Raw genomic sequence first — 15,693 nt, forward strand, 5'->3', positions numbered from 1 at the left:
CTTGGACCCATCCGTGCATCCCCTCCCTGAACCCCACCAAGCCAGCACAGCCGCTCAGACCCCGGCGCTGCAGCCCATGGGGTGCAGCTTTGGGGGGGCCCTTCAGACAGGCTGTCTTGCTTCTGGTCTCCCTGCGCCGCACCCATCCTTGGTCCACAGAGCAACAGAACCTTCTAGTCTCCAGGGTTGACACTGCCTCCTCTCTTTTCACACCGACCTGGAGGACTCCCCTCCCCCAGGACCCAGACACTCCCGGCCTGTCGTCGGGCCTGGGCACCAGGGAGCCCTCTTCTCTGCTGCTGAAGGACAGCAGCAAGGAGGGGCAGAGGGGTCAGTGATCGCCCCTGCGTGCAGACCTCGGGTGGAGGAACTGATATTTATCTCGCTTTTTCACCCATGAGGCCCTGCAAATCCGCGGGTCATTGGGGTCCCCGACACTGCCCTCTCTCACTGCCCAGACACCAGAAGGGAGCCGAAGCTGAGTGAGGGGCCTGGGGTGATGAGTCGTTGGCCGTTTACCCACAGTCAGGCTGCCAGATGACGGGAGCCCCTGAAGGCCCATGGAGCCCGTGGCCATAAGGTCAGAGGCAGCAGCCCCGCCCTGTGACGGTCAGGCCACCCTGAGCCTGGTCTCTAGTTCCTCTACCCCCACCTGCCAGAGAGCAGGCCCGGCTGGGAAGATTCAGAGATGGACGGTCAGGGTCATGGACGAGGGAGGAGGGCCTGAAGAGCGCTCCCTGCCAGGGCGGTTGGAGGAGGAAAGGGAGGCGTCCAGGGAGACAGAGGTCGGTTGGTATGAAGGAGACAGGGCTATCTGGATTGATCGACTTATAAACGCACCTATCTCTCTCCGCGTTCCTTCATCCATCCACGACCCACACATTGCGGTCCATCAGTTTCTCTGTCCATTCGCATTTCTTCCATCCGTGCATCTATTCATCCATCCGTCCGTCACCCATCTATCCACCCACCCTCCATTCATCCACCCATTTGTCCGTCCATCTTCCATCCGTGCTGCACCCACTCGTCATCCACCCGTTCCCATCAATCTGCCCACTGGTGGCTCCGAGTGCCACGTCACGACGAGTTTGAGGAGGCCAAGCCACAAAGATTATGGAACATCCTTTGCCCTCTGTGGTTCGATGTGTGTGACCTCAGGCCACCTCTCTGAGCCTTGTTGCTCCCAGATATGGGAATAGTAATCCTTAGGTGTCTGTGAAGGTGATACCCCGCTGGTGAGTTGCCAAGTCCAAGTGGACATCTAGACGGACATCTTTGTGGCTGGGCCTCCGGCTCAGAAAGGGTTCACCAAGGGGCAAGTCTCCCGCCTCCAAGCCATGGGGCACCTGCCTTTCTGGGAGAGACCAGACGGTATTGGGGGCGTCCTGTGCATGTACTATGGCTCCTGCCTCCCGCCTGGCTTTATGTGCAGAAGCCTTGCCCACCCCCCATCCACTCTGCCCTGGGTGGAGGGAGAACCTCAGTTGGCCTCTTCTGCGGAGGTGAGAGGAACAGGGACAGCTGACAGCTTCCTGCTCGCTCCCTGGTCCCCGCAGACAGGAGCTGCGGAAATAATGACACTGTTCAGTTGGAGTAATTTGCTAATTTGCTTAAGTAACGTCCCCAGTCCAGGACGTGACATAAATGCATTAGTGCAGCTCCGGTGCCCCCAGCCGGGGGCGGTGCTCGGAGTGGGACGGGAGGGTGCCCGGAGTGGAAACAATCGGTTGGCGGTGTGAGGAGGGGTTCTGTGAGGGGGCCCCCCGGCTCTGGCCTGGCGGCCTTCCAATCCGAACTGCTCTCCCGCGTGCGTGGGGTCACCCGGACTGACATCCAGTGTTGCCTCACCACTCACCTGTCATGGGACCGGGGCAGGTGCCCGGCCACAGGGCCTGTTTCCCCAGCTACAAGGCGGAGATGACAGAGCCTGCCTCGAAGGTCCTGTGGGGGCTGGAGGCCTTTTGCCCAGCTGGCTGGCCCACCAGTGGAGTCCAGGAAAGGGCAGCCGGCTCTCTCTGCCCTCTGTGACCTTTCCCCAGCCGCCCAGGCTCAGGCACACCTCTTCCCTCCCCGATGGCAGTGTGTGCATCGCCATCCATGGGTCCTCTGCACTGTGTCACCCTGGGGTGCTGGGGGCGGAGATGGCTGAAGCCAACAGGTCTGCTCCCGGGCTGCTGGAGCTGCCCTGCTCAGGGAACAAGCCGACCGCTCAGCAGCCTTGTTTGGGCCAGGCCCCTGTGCCCTAGAAGAGGGCCAGGAAGCGATCCCCATCACCTGCTTGGAAGCCCCAAGGAACAGCAGCCAGGGGTGTATCTCTAGGGGCCGCAGCACCGGCAGGGAGGGAGATGCCTTGCGGTCAGTGACATGGGCCAGGTGCGAGTGCTGGGGCAGGTAGGGACCGGGGCACACTGCTGTCTGGGGAGACACAGACACTCAGCACGTGACTGGGCCAGGATCATCAGTTTAAAATTGATTGACTGTTAGAAAATAGAATGACATTTGATTGGGAATCCCTTGAATTTTTTTATGCTGGCAACAAATTCAAATGTAAAAAACTAACAAGTTTTGCCAAGCAGAACAGGCCTGCGGGCAGACCCCAGCGGCGCCGTGTCTCTGTGCCCGCCCCGCAGGCAGCCTGCCCTACGAGTACAAGATCGTCATCGCGGGCAACCACGAGCTGACCTTCGACCAGGAGTTCATGGCCGACCTCATCAAGCAGGACTTTTACTACTTCCCGTCCGTGTCGAAGCTGAAGCCGGAGAACTACGAGAACGTGCAGTCGCTGCTGACCAACTGTATCTACCTGCAGGACTCGGAGGTGACCGTGCGGGGCTTCCGGATCTACGGCTCCCCGTGGTGAGTGCGCCTGTGCTGTCCAGACCGCGCGGAGCGTGAGGCCACGCTGGGGCACGCGGGGAGCGACGGCTGGGTGCGCAGGGGGCGGGGCTGGGGGTTTCAGTCACAGGTGCACGTCATTGTCTGCTGAGGACACTGAGCTCACCTGGACGGTGGGGATCAAGGTGAGAATGATGGCCAGTGTGTCAATGGGAACCCAGGTGATGATGGTGATGATGGTGATGGTGGTGATGATGGTGGTGATGGTGATGGTGGTGATGGTGTGGTGGTGATGGTGGTGATGGTGGTGATGATGGTGATGGTGATGATGATGGTGGTGATGGTGATGGTGGTGATGGTGGTGATGATGAAGGTGACGGTGGTGGTGGTGGTGGTGGTGGTGATGGTGAAGATGGTGGTGATGGTGATGATGGTGATGGTGATGGTGATAATGGTGGTGGCAGCAAACCATTCCTGAGCACTTACAGCAAGCCAGGCCCTGGGCTGAAGCTTCTATAAGCACCGTCTCCAATCCTTCCTCAGTCCTGAGAGGACGGACTGGCCCTCAGAGGCCCAGCTGGCTGTAGCCACAGGGTGCCAAGTGCTGCAGGGTGCAGAAGGCACCCTACATAGCAGGGACAGACCACCTGTGCTCCCGGGGGAGGTGGGGCAACCTGAGCCATGAAGGAAGGGAATGGAGTCCAGAGGGTGCGTGACGGGCCCAAGACAGTGCCATCAGCTGGGGCAGCACACATGGGAGCATTAGGGGGCAATTCGGAGGACGCAGAGCCTGTGAGGGTGCGGAGACTTCAGGGAAGCCCTGTGCTGCCCTGGGCGACGCTGCACACTGACCTGCGGAGACTGCGGGCGCGTTGAGGACCTGGTCCCATACCGCCAAGGCCTCCTCGTGGAGCGGGGGGAGGTGCCAGGCCCTCCAGCCTTTCCTGAGCCCCAGGAGGCAGCTGCTGTTCTCTCTTGAGTCCTCACCATGTACAGGGTCTCCGTGAACCCTCCCTGCAGCCTGGGAGGTTCCAGAAGAAGACCAAGGGGCACTCCAGGGTGTGGGGAGCTCTGTGCGAAGGAGAGGAGAGGAAGTGCCCAAGCCTGCCTCACAGGCCGGCAGAGCACAGGCCTAGGGGGGGGGAGTCTGGGAGCCAGGAGAGCGTTCTAGGAGTGTGAGCGTGTGAAAAAGGCCTGGAGGTGAGCCGAGCCTGTGGGAAGGTCTGGGGTGTGAGGTGCAAGTGAGGAAGCAGGTGAGTGGGAACAGAGGGTCTGGAGGGTCAGATGTGGGGCCTCAGGTCCCAGACCAGGGACTCTGGCCTGCATTTCTTGCCCAGTGGTTTTCAGTAATTGGCCTCCATGACACCCAACCCCCACATACCTAGCCCTCCCTCCGGCCCCCGTCTGAAAAGTTATATTCTATGGAGGTTAACGGCATCGCTTTGGAACCAAACTTCCTCAGCTCACATCTTGGCCTCACCTCTTAGGGGCTGTGTGACCCTGGGCAAGTCACTTAACCTTTCTGTGCCTCAGTTTCCTCTCCCGCAGAGTGGAAGTGACAGTGCCCCTCTCCAGGGGTGGTTGCAAAGGCGTCAGCGGCCAACTCCTTGGGTTGGCGGGAGCTGTGGAGTTGCAGCCGTGGGAGCTGGGGTGACGCAGGGCCCAGAAGGGTGTGACAGGCAGAGGGGTCTCAGTGAGCCACAGCTCTGCCCGCCTGTGGCTCTGTCATCAGCCTGTGGGACCCACCACGTCACGCCCGAGACCTGGAGGGGCCACTGTGCTTGCAGGTGCAGGACGGGCTCAGTCGAGTGCTTGGGCCCAGACGCACCAGGGACGTCCCCACTGCTCTGCCTCGCCCTCCACGTCTGACCTTTGTGAGCCTCGGTCTCGCATTGGTGCGAGGGGGCGCTAGGCAGCGGGGTCCTCTCTGGGGCAGCCCCAGGTGAAGCCAAACGATGGAATGGCAGTAACCAGTCCTCCAAAGGCATTCATGGCCGGAGAACCTCCTGGCCCACCTGCTGCTCCTGCCTGGTGCGTGGGGGTTGCCCATCACCCCCAGGCTGGAGGCCAGACACCCCCACCCCTGGCTTCGATTCCGGGCAGGCCAGGCCATGTGTCTCTGCTGTCACTGTCCCAGGCACTGTGACTTTCCAGGGCTCAGGGAAGCCATCTCTGGACCCCTCAGGTGCAGACTGGGCACGGAGCCTCTGCGAGAGCAGCTTAGAGGAAGGGGGCGGGAACCAACTGCAGAAGAGGAAGAACTCAGCTGTTACAGAAGCCTAAGTGTTAAAAAAAATTCCGTGTACATACCGCATTCATGTATGGGTTTTGGATGCATTTTTTCTCCTCGTTTAACTGAAAGCAGTCTTGATTTTTTACAAAAAGAGGAGGAAGGGAGGGAGGGAGGGAGGACGTTGGCACGCAGCTCGTCCATCTGGTCTGATTACTTCTGGTATTTGGAAGGAGGGTCTAAACCTGCTGACGCATTAAACTTCAGAAGGGGCTGCGGGCCGTTGCTGGGCGTCGGGCTGCCCCCCCACCCCCTGGCAGGGTGGGGCTGTGGGGCCTGGGGTGGGGTGGGGTGCTGGGTGCTCCGCCCAGACAGCGCATGGCCAGACTCCAGCACTCCCTGGCCTGCAGGTCCCAGCCGTGTGACCTTGAGTCAGACCCTTGGCCTCCTGTAAAATGACAATGACCTCTAGGGTTATTCTTAGGATTTAAGGAGGTCCTGTGCGTAAACTGCTGGACACACAAAAGACACTCAGCACACGGCAGCCCCACTCACCCCGGATCTCAGAGGCTCGTTGCCTCGCCGCCCAGAGCAGGGCCTGGGGAGAGCCAGCTTGCTCACGCATAGTCACCGGGACTGTAGAGCAGGGACTGGGGGGCCCCTGGACCAGGCTGGGTGGGCTCTCATGTGAGCCTTTGCTGTCCTTCCTCCCGCACCTCCCCCCCTCCGTGTACACACAGCGGCCCCTCGGATGGGGTGGCGGTGGGAGCTGAGCCACCTGGGAGTTTTAAACCTGTCCCTGCAGGAGCTCAGTGTCCGCTTGGGGATGCGACAGCTGTCCCAGTCGCTGTTCTCGCTCCAGTCGCTGTTCTCGCTGCTTCCCAGGAGGTCCGCACTGGAGTTGCCTGATCTTTGGAACAAGTCTTTGGAACAGGGAGTGAGGTCTGACCATTGTCCCCATTGTTCAGCTGAGGAGACTGAGACCTGTGAAATGAAGGGACTGGCATCAAGTCCCACAGTAACTGAGCGCCAAGTGGGGCCCCGATGGAAAGATGGAGGCCCCGCCCAGAACTGCACACATTTATTTTTTAAAGATTTTTATTTTTAGAGATGGGGGAAGAGTAGGAGACAGAGATGGAGAGAAACATCACTGTGTGGTTGCCTCTTGCACGCCCCCTACTGGGGGCCTGGCTGGTAACCCAGGCATGTGCCCTGACTGGGAATCGAACCTGTGTCCCTTTGGTTCGCAGGCCAGCATTCAGTCCACTGAGCCACACCAGCCAGGGCTAAAACACTTCTTTTCTAACATGATAAAATATATCTTTTAGAGAAAAGGGAATAAGGATGATATAATGATCCCTTGCCTCACAAATGCCTCTTGCCAGAATGTGACTAAAGTCCTGGGAACTGAGTGTCCGGTGGGACAGGGTCCCGGCCCTGCCTGAGACAGTCCCCTGGCACCAGCGGGCCCCTGCTGTCCCAGCAGCAGCCAGATGCTGGTGGGTGACCACAGTGAGGCCATCTCTGACTGGATGCCTCCTACCCCCTCGCCCTGCTCCTCCCTGGCTTCAAGGCCATCATCCCTTCCAGGAAGCCCACCTGGTGAGCCCAGTGTGGACCGGCAGCCCCTGCTCTGGGCTCCGGGCCCTCTGTCCTGCCTCCTGGCTCTGCAGGAGGAAGGGCTGGTCTGGGACTCAACTCCATGCACCTGATCCAGAACCCTTTGCTTTTTCTCTTAAGAAAAGCTTTTTAACCTTTTAGAAAACATTTATGTTTTAGTTTCTCTCCACTGATTCTCTAAGGGGTTCAGGGTGTTGTAATTTTGGATTGCATGCTCCCCATCAGTGAGGGTCTGAGGAGGCCTATGCAGCCCAGTTTGGGGGTGTAGACCAGTTTAGGGGTGGTAGTATGGGGGTGCCCCTCAGAGATCTGTGTATGCTCCAATCTAGGTGCACAGCAGGGACCCCTTTATGTCTGTCCCTTGGCCTAGGGGCTTCTCCGCCACGTGGGCTCGCTGGCTAGGGGACCAGCCCTGGTCAGAGGTCGGGGCATTGTCCTCTGCTTGGTGGAGGTGTCCTGTCTCCCTGTGGCCAGCGGGCGGCCTTTCCTGGCTCACTCTTCCCCCGAGGCCCTCCTGCGGCCCAGCTTTACGGGGGCGGTCGCACCAGCTCCCACTGCGCCCCACCACTGGGGCCTGCCTGCGTTGTCTCGCAGCCATTAGGACCCGCAGTCCCCGGTTCCTGAGGCCGGCGGTCCCTGTGCACCTGAAACCGTGTCTGTTGCATTTTATCTCCCATACCTTTAATTTTTAAAAAATTTATTGACTTGAGAGAGAGAGAGACATCTGTGTTCCTCTCATTTATGCATCATTGGTTGATTCTTGTATGTATCCTGACTGGTGTTTGAACCTGCAACCTCGGCATATCGGGACCATGTTCTAACCCCATGAGCTACCCAGCCAGGGCCTTGTCTTGCATTTTTAGAAGCTTTTAGCACAAGGCCATGGCCTTCCCACGTGTTCAGGCAGGAGAGGCCAAGACTTGCCCTCCCCTTCCATGCCTGAGACCCCACATTCGGCCACCTTCCCAGGAGCTGCCACGCAGTTGTCCCATTTAATCTGCCCAGCGGCAGGGCAAGGCAGGACGCTTTTAATCCCCCTTCCACAGAGGCGCAAAGTGAGGCTGCGGTAGGTGAAGTGACTGGCCCAAGATCTCTGCCCTAGACAGGGCAGTGCCAGATTCTGACGGTGGACACGTTCGGCTCCGGGAGCCGTCCAGTGGTAGCCTGCTGAGCCACTGCTTCCTGCCTGTCCGTGTCCCTGTCCTCCCAGGCCTGGCCCCGGCCCCCTGGCAGCCTCTTGGTCTGCAGAACCCAAACAGGCCTGGCCTCCGGGGTCCTGGATGCCTGGCTCTGGTCATGTCATCCTTTCCCTGACCCCCGGTCCTGCACCCGTAAAACTGGGCTCAGTTTCTCCCTCCCAGGGATATGCGGGGGATAGATGGGGGGCCACACAGAGCCGCTGGTCTGGGCCCTGCAGAAGCCTCAGTGGAGTTCCTGCCCTCCCCATCTTGAGCCCAAATCAAGCCAGGAAGGCTGTGCCTGTTTTAGGGAGCCAGGAAGCCTGCCTCAAGGATGGACCGAGGACACCCTGGGCCAGTGCCGCTGGCCCAAGACAGGGCCGGAGGGCTCCCAGGGACCTGGCTGTGCCCACTGCCAGCGGTTCCTTTGCTGCTCATGTCCCTTTGCCTCCCTGCACCGGAGACTGACAGCTGCAAGCCTCAGAGGACAGGCCGTACATGGGCTGTGCCGGCGGGGGGGCAGGGGGTGGGGGGTGTCCCTAGTCTCCGGTCCCCTGCTCAGCCTGCTCGCACACACCACGCAATGCCATGCACTCCCACGCCCTCCCACCCCACACCCTCCCCACACACTCGCATACTCTCACACACTCACACATGTGTTTCTCTCACACACGGTCTCTCTTTGCCCCTTTCCCGTCCACGTCTTTCTTGACTTCACGTGCTGCCCTCTCGGAGGCCCCTCACACACATAGTGCTCGGGACCAGCCTCTGCCTTCCTGCGAGGCCCCGCCAAACAAAAGATGAATGATTCTGCCGCGGAAGGGTGGGGGAAGTGAATTAGGAATGACAAAGGGACCCTCTTCTGTTCCACTTCTCTTGCTGCTGACTTGCCCTGTGCCTGGGCAGGGTGTGTGACCAGCAGTCCTGGCTCTGTGTGGCCCTGCCCCCTTGTTGGCAGCCCCGGGGTTGGGGGAGGTGCTTGGAGCTGGCACCCCTGTTATGTTATGAAGGCAGCTCCCTCAGCCTCCCTGTGGGTCCCACAGCCCCAGAGATGCGAGAGCAGGGACCCCATTGGAGGGAGCTACCGGTGGGGCCGAGGCCTGGACTGTGTAGGGGAGGGGTCAGCACGAATTCACTTGGGGAACCGGTGCAGGTCACTGACCTGAGTTTCCCCTGCTGCAGAACGGGGGCCCAGCCTCGCTGGGATGCCGAGGGTGTCCTGGGAGGCACGGGGGGCCAGTGACTGCTGTCATCCTCACCTGGAGAGCTCTCAGTGTTGGCAGAGGCCGTGGCTGTCTCCCTGGAAATGGCCCAGGGAAGTCTGGCCTCTGTGGGGGGCAGTGCAGGGGCAGGAAGAACAAAGGGGTTAGGGGTCAGGCTGAGTACTTGGCTGGGGGGAGGCAACCTGGCCCACAAGCTCAGGCTGTTGGGAAGACGGTGAAACGCCCCCCTCCCCGCCGGCCCCCATACTGCAGCCTTCACCCTGTAGAAGGAGGGCAGAAGCAGGAACACCTGGCCCCCAGCAGGCCTGTGGCAGGAGTCCATCCCTTCTTTCCCCAAAGGGTTTTCACAGGGCCGCGGGGCTGCTGGGCAGACAGCAGAGCGCCCGGCTCTCGGTGTCCCCCAGCCCAGGCCCCAGGGAATGGGCTGCCTGGGGAGAGGAGTTGGGATGTGGCAGAGGGCGTGAGTGTCCTGGATCTGGCTTCACCTCTGAGGCCTCACCTGTGAAATGGACGCATGAGTCCACCTGGGCAGGTCTGGGCAGGTGAGATGGGGGTGCTCAGTGGATGGCCAGAGGTCTCGTGTTCTTGTCTTGCTGCAGGTCTTTGTGACTGCCAGGGACTCTGGGGACAGTTCAGAGGTGTACTGCTTAGTTCCCACCTGCCTGCCTGCCAGGTAGAGACGCTGTGGGTTCATTTCATCCACCCATTCATTCATTCATGCACACCTTGAACAAACCCCTCATGGAAGCCCTCTGGGCCCCACCTGTTGGGCAGGAGAGATCCAACCTGGGCCTGCCCTGAAGGAGGCTGCCAGAGGGCACTCAGAATGAAGAGGGTCACCTGTGCTTGGGGGCTGGAGGTAATCAGGGGAAGCCTCCTGGAAGCAGTGGCCCTTGATCCAGGCCTTCACAAATAACCAGCAATGTGCTCTGAGGAGAGGCTGGAAGGGCATCTCAGACGGCTGGACACCATTAGCAGTTGCCAGGGACGGGGATCGGCTGCGCTGCAACGCAGGAACAGGGGGACTGTCCTATCTCTCAGGGGACAGGGGTGAACTCAGCAGGAAGCCTGAGCAGGGCGGCCCAGAGGGCAGGGCAGCAGGGAGCCACGGAAGGCTCTGGAGTAAAGGAGTAGCATGGGCGATAGATGTGAGGTGTGTTGGGACCCTGCAGGGACACTCAGGAGCTGCTCGGAGGCGGGCGGTTGCAGTCAACGAGGCTCAGCCACCCCACAGGGTCCTCTTCGTGTAGCTGATCGTGGGGCGCAGGGGGCAGCAGCCAGGACCTTGGCCGGGTCCCTGTAGCCTCCTCTGTGTCCTCAGGCACAGAGCTTGACCACACAGTGTCACCATTTCCTCGTCCCTTTAACAGGACCTTCCCGCAGCTTTGCCCTGAGGACTAGTGGAGCACAGATGTGAACCGGCTGCTCACGGAGGTTTGCTGCGGAAGGTGACCCTGGGGTGGCAGCCGGAGCCCAGGCTCTGGGATGTGCCATCTGGGGCTGAGCCCTGGCTGTGTCCCTTGGTCACCAGGTGGTCCTGGGCAAGCGAATCTCTGTGCCTCTCTGTACCTCAGTTTCTGCATCTATAAAATGGGGCGGTGGTGGCGCTTGCCTCCCTGGGGTAGGTGTGAGGGTGGGTGGCTTGTGTGTGCAGGTGTCCCTTGGTGTCCCTCCCCTCTGTGGTCATCAGCCCCTGGCCAGCGAATACGACTGGGCCCACTCCACTGGGGGCATCCTAGGCCTCCTCCACCCCACAACCCAGCCCCCAAGAAATGGGGTGGCTGTACCCCAGGCTAACTGAAGGACCCCTGGGAATGTCTCCTTGCCCAGGTGTGTGCCTTACCTGGGGAGACAAAGCAGAGCGGGTGCTGAGCTCCAGCCATTCTTGTAGACAAGCACCGCCCCGCCTCTGCCTCCGGAAGGCCGGAATCCCCTCGTCAGGGGCCACGCGGTTAATGGTCGGCCACGGGGAGGTCATTTATATTGGCTAAGCGGGCTTAATGAGGCTGGATTGGAGGGTCGCCACGAGCGCACGGAGACCGCGAAGGGTTAGTTAACCTCTGAGAGATTACATTGTATTCAGCGCTCTGTTAAAGTTTGAATTAATTTTTCTCATGGGTTTGTTCACATTCTAATTTTCAACTAAATGAGACATCTGTTTCAGAAAAGGAAAATTTGCTCTGGTTGTCATGGCAACTATCGTTCTGTAAGAAAATTATTCCAATGGTTACTTTAGAACAGAAAGACAGAAATTCAGGACATAAAGCCGCCGCCATGGCTCGGTCGGAATTCTGAGTCATCCAGCCTGCCCGCGGGTCTGTGTGTCCTGGACGCGGGGCCCACCCCGGGCAGTCAGGCTGGGTCCTGCCCACCCGGTGCTGGGGCGTCCATGGGTCTCAGCCCGAGGCCACCCCCAGGTGGGTGGGGGCAGTGAGGGGCTGGCAGGACCTGGCTGCTTGGATGACAGCCTGGGACACAGGGCACTTTGCACTGTGACCTCTGGCCCCAAAGGAACTTGCAGGTCGAGGGTGGAGTGGCCTAACACAGAACACTGGGAGAGCTGAGGGCCGACGCTGACTTGAGGAAGGACGGGCACCATCCTACGTCCCTTCTCCCCGAGCAGAAGCCTGGGTAGATGACATTGTCCGGGGGCCCTGGAGGCCTGTCCTGACCTTGGGACATCACCCTGAGGGCTGTAGTCAGTCTGCCTCTCCCGCTTCTCTGGTCCCCACCTTTCTGCCGCATGCCCCTGGCCGCCCTTGAGAAGCGCCCCCAGCCCGGCGACAGTGCTCCCCAGCCGGCCGCCATCCTGGGCAATGTCTCCTCTGGACGTGTCCTGCAGGGTTGGACTTTCCTGCTCCCCCGAGTTCCAGTAAAAGCCAGAACATCACCTTCTGCCGTTGACAGCACTGATGTTAGGGAGCGTCCTCCCGGAGGTGGTACAGAGTGACCCTTACACCTCCTCCATCCCCTGTCAGGCAGGGCACCGAGCAAGGACCGTCCCCGCCCTCCTGGGGTAAGGTCTGGGGACAGAGGTGTCATTGTCCCATCTGACACAGGCTGGGAGAGGGGAAGAGACCAGCCTGGGGGCAGAGCCAGGCAGGAGGGCTGAGGTCAACTTCAGTGTCCTTCCCGCCCATTAGGGGGGAACAAGGCAGCCCCTTTCCCCGACCTGACCCTCCCAGAGGGGCCCCCACCCCACCCCCACCCCAGAGGCTGCTGCAAGGCCTGTGTTCCTCATGGCCTGGAAGACAGGTGTGGGGGGAAGTGGGGGGAAGAGGGTGGCAGGTGGCCTGGGGTAGTGGTCCCGAATCTCACCTGTTCAGACCTGCTCCTCCACGGGCTCTGCCTAGGACCTGCTGTGTGATATTGGGAAGTGGGGCGACCTCTCTGGGCACCTCTGGGGACAGGGTGGATCCCACCTTCCTGGGATTTGGAGTGATATGTTTCCAAGAACCAGGCAGGTGCCCCTACAGGGAACTGTCACCCCCGAGGAGGGTTCACCGGTGTTGGGCGAGGGGGAGGTGGGGCAGGGGAGGGCTCGACCGTGTGTCAGCTCCTGGGCCTCTGGGTGCCTCCGATTTGTTTCCAAGTGTCTCTATCGAAGGGCCACCCCGTGCTGCGGCTCATGGGCACCGATAGATGCCTTCTCTCTGTACTGGTGAGGCCTTGTGCTGCTAGTAAATGCTTGGTTAGAGTTTTGAAAATGGGTCGCGCCACGGTTTGGAAGGCCACGCCAGAAATGCACTGCTCCTGGTCACCCAGGCTGGCGGTGCTGGAGGCCCCGGGGGGGAGCCACCCTGGCTCGGCCTGCAGAGCTTTCTGGTGGCTGCAGCCACACCCCGCCTCACCCTGCGGGCGCTGTGAGTGTGATGGGGCTCGGAGACCACAGAGCCGCCAGCTCAGCCCATCAGGACCGCACAGGACGGTCAGCTGTTTCTGGCCAGGACCCGGGAGGACGAGCACTTGACTTTGTGCCTCAGTGCACACGGGTGTGGGCATCTCTCTGAGTCTAAAGGTAGTTAACGGAAGTGTCCCTTCTCTGTGATGTGTCCTGTGATGGCCTCTGGTGTTTGCCGCTCACTCCTGTGCTTTACTTTTAAAAATGGCTTTTGTGACCCATCGAAGTGCAGGTTGAAAACCCTGCCCTGGGGCAAGTGTTTTTCATCCCAGCTTCATGGGTGGGTTCTAGGAGGTGATGATGGTGATGATGGTGATGGTGGTGATGGTGGTGGTGGTGATGGCGGTGATGATGATGATGGTGATGATGGTGTTGGCAGCTTCAGTGCACTGAGTGTTTACCGTGATCCAGGCACCATATATGGAAAAACTGGTGTGATTCTTTCAACAGTCCTGCTGAGGTGGGTGGTATTACTGCCCCCATTCTCCAGATGGGGGCATTGAGGTGTAGAGAGAAGGTAAGCTACCCGCCCAAGGTCACACAGGCAGTAAGAGGCAGACCCATGGTAGCCGGGTCTCCCTGACCCCCCAATGCCCTTGAAGTTGGGTGTGATATGGCATGTATCTGTGTGTGGGGGGGGGGGATGTTTGCCTGTGGAGAGAAGCTCAGCTTCCTGCTGCGCGAGGGCAGCCCTGTGAGGTGTACCTGAGGGAGGAGGTGCCCTCTGAGGGGCTGTCCCCAGTGCCACCCACCCACCATTCCCCAGCTCTGGCCACCCGGTCCCCTCACTTGGTGGACACCTCCTGTTGTTGGGGATCCCTTGGAACAGCCCCAACCTGGGGTACACGCAGCCCCCCTGTGCCCTGCCCTTCACCATCTGTTTCTCCTGTCCCAGGCTCAGGCAGATCCCCAGGCCCCCTCATCTTCTCTCCTGGGGCACAATCATGGTCAGGTGTGGGGAACACCTGACGCCTCCCCACCCACCAAGAACAAGGCAGGAGCCAACAGCCTTTGTCCTCGAGGCCAAGACTTAGGCTGGTAGGGCTTGGGGAGACGGTGGCCAGGTGTGTTCTGCCTGCTGTCAGTAATTTTCCTGGGGGACACTCGGGATCACTTTAGAACATGGGGGACCTTTTCAACAGCAACCCAATACCACAGGAAAAGTGCTGTGTGACATCTGCTCACAGTCACTGAGCCCTCCCCCGCCATGTGTCTGCCCTCCCCCAGGCTGGTGCTGGGCGCGCAAGGTGAGCAGGGAGCCTGGAGCGGAGCTCTGGGGTGAGGGTGACGGTGGTGACTGAGTGCTTTGGGTGGGGTTTCTAGGTGTCCCCGTGTTCCCACCTTCCCCTGCCCCAGCACTAACAGGCCTTCCTCCAGAGTGACAGTTCAGGACTGATAATGACGTCAACTGGAGGGACTCTTTGGAGGCTTTTGTTGTGGGTGAAGACCCAATTCTAATGGCTGTCTGTGGGCCCATAGCACTGGGAAGTTCAGCGGTGGGGTGGGTGTCTGGTGCAGCTGGATCCAGCTGGCTTTGCCGGGCCATTCTGGTTTATACAGAGGACGACTTTCCCTCTTCTGTCCCGTAGCGAAATGTCTGGGACATCCTCCATCGGGACGGCGGAGGCCACACGTATGCCACTGAGCCAGTGCCGGCTATGCCTTGCACCGATTGGCCTAGGTCCTGGGTGGGCAGCAGGCTGGGGTTTCACTCACTGGCCCTGCTCTTAGAGCAGGGACGTGCTCAGCCCTACCTGGGCCCCTGGCGGGGGCTTGGGCTGGAAGCAGGAGTGAGCGTCCTCCCCCTGGAACGCACTCCCCCTTGGGGGCGGGTGAGACTGTTCTCTGTGGGTGTCCTTAGGAAGGTTTGGAGCAAGAAAGGTCTCTGGAAAAAGCTGATTTTTTTAACTTTCCTTTCTATATTGCATAAATAATATTTGTTCATCACAGAAAAATGGAAACTGCAGTTAAGCAAGAGGGGAAAGGGAAGAGAAGGCTGGCGATGCCCATGCCGTCTGCTCTGCCAGGCCCAGGCGGACCCCGCCGTCACCCTGATCGGAGTTCCTAGGCGTCCAGCTGGTCCTGATGGCCGTTCGGTGCCCTGCCTGCTTCCCTGTCCTGTGGTTGCCCCTGCACCCACCAGCCCCCCGAACCCTGCTCTTCTCCCACAGGCAACCCTGGTTCTACGGCTGGGGCTTTAACCTCCCGCGAGGACAAGCCCTGCTGGAGAAGTGGAACCTCATTCCCGAAGGCGTGGACATCCTGATAACCCACGGACCCCCGCTGGGTAAGAGCCAGCCACTGCGCTAGCCCCGGGGTCCCTGGTCCTGGGCCCCGCTGCTCTGCCCCAGCCCCAGCCCGGCTCTCTCTGAGGGAGCATGCTGCGGATGGGGATGAGGGGAGCCCTGGCCCGCCCTGGTCTGAGCCCAGTTTGCTGGGGCATCAGGGACGAGTTGACCCACTGGCTCCCTAATCTCCTGAGCCAGGAGCTGAACTTGCTACCTCCAGCCCTGAGTCCTGGGCACTCAGCACCGCCAGGGCCACTCTCACAGGCCCCGCCTCCTGCACCCCTCGCCCCGCCAGTCACTGGGGCCTGCCCCCACCCATCCCAACAGGGCTCAGGGCCTGTGGACCCCACCCCAACATCTCTGCTCCCACGCCCTCTCTTCACCCAGCCCCACTCCCAGTCCATCAACTTGACCCTTC

At 60.3% G+C, this 15,693-nt stretch overlaps 1 protein-coding gene across 1 annotated transcript in view; it reads left to right on the forward strand.

The window, feature by feature from the left end:
• The window catches only part of MPPED1 (metallophosphoesterase domain containing 1), a 58,160-nt gene that overhangs the window by 39,156 nt on the left and 3,311 nt on the right, over nucleotides 1-15,693 (forward strand). Inside the window, exons 4-5 of the mRNA XM_053920676.1 lie at nucleotides 2,631-2,856; nucleotides 15,159-15,274. Coding sequence (XP_053776651.1) covers nucleotides 2,631-2,856; nucleotides 15,159-15,274 — 342 coding nt within the window. The remainder of the gene's footprint in view (nucleotides 1-2,630; nucleotides 2,857-15,158; nucleotides 15,275-15,693) is intronic.

Source organism: Desmodus rotundus, chromosome 3 (genome assembly GCF_022682495.2).
Source record: "Desmodus rotundus isolate HL8 chromosome 3, HLdesRot8A.1, whole genome shotgun sequence".
NCBI classification, from domain to species: domain Eukaryota; kingdom Metazoa; phylum Chordata; class Mammalia; order Chiroptera; family Phyllostomidae; genus Desmodus; species Desmodus rotundus.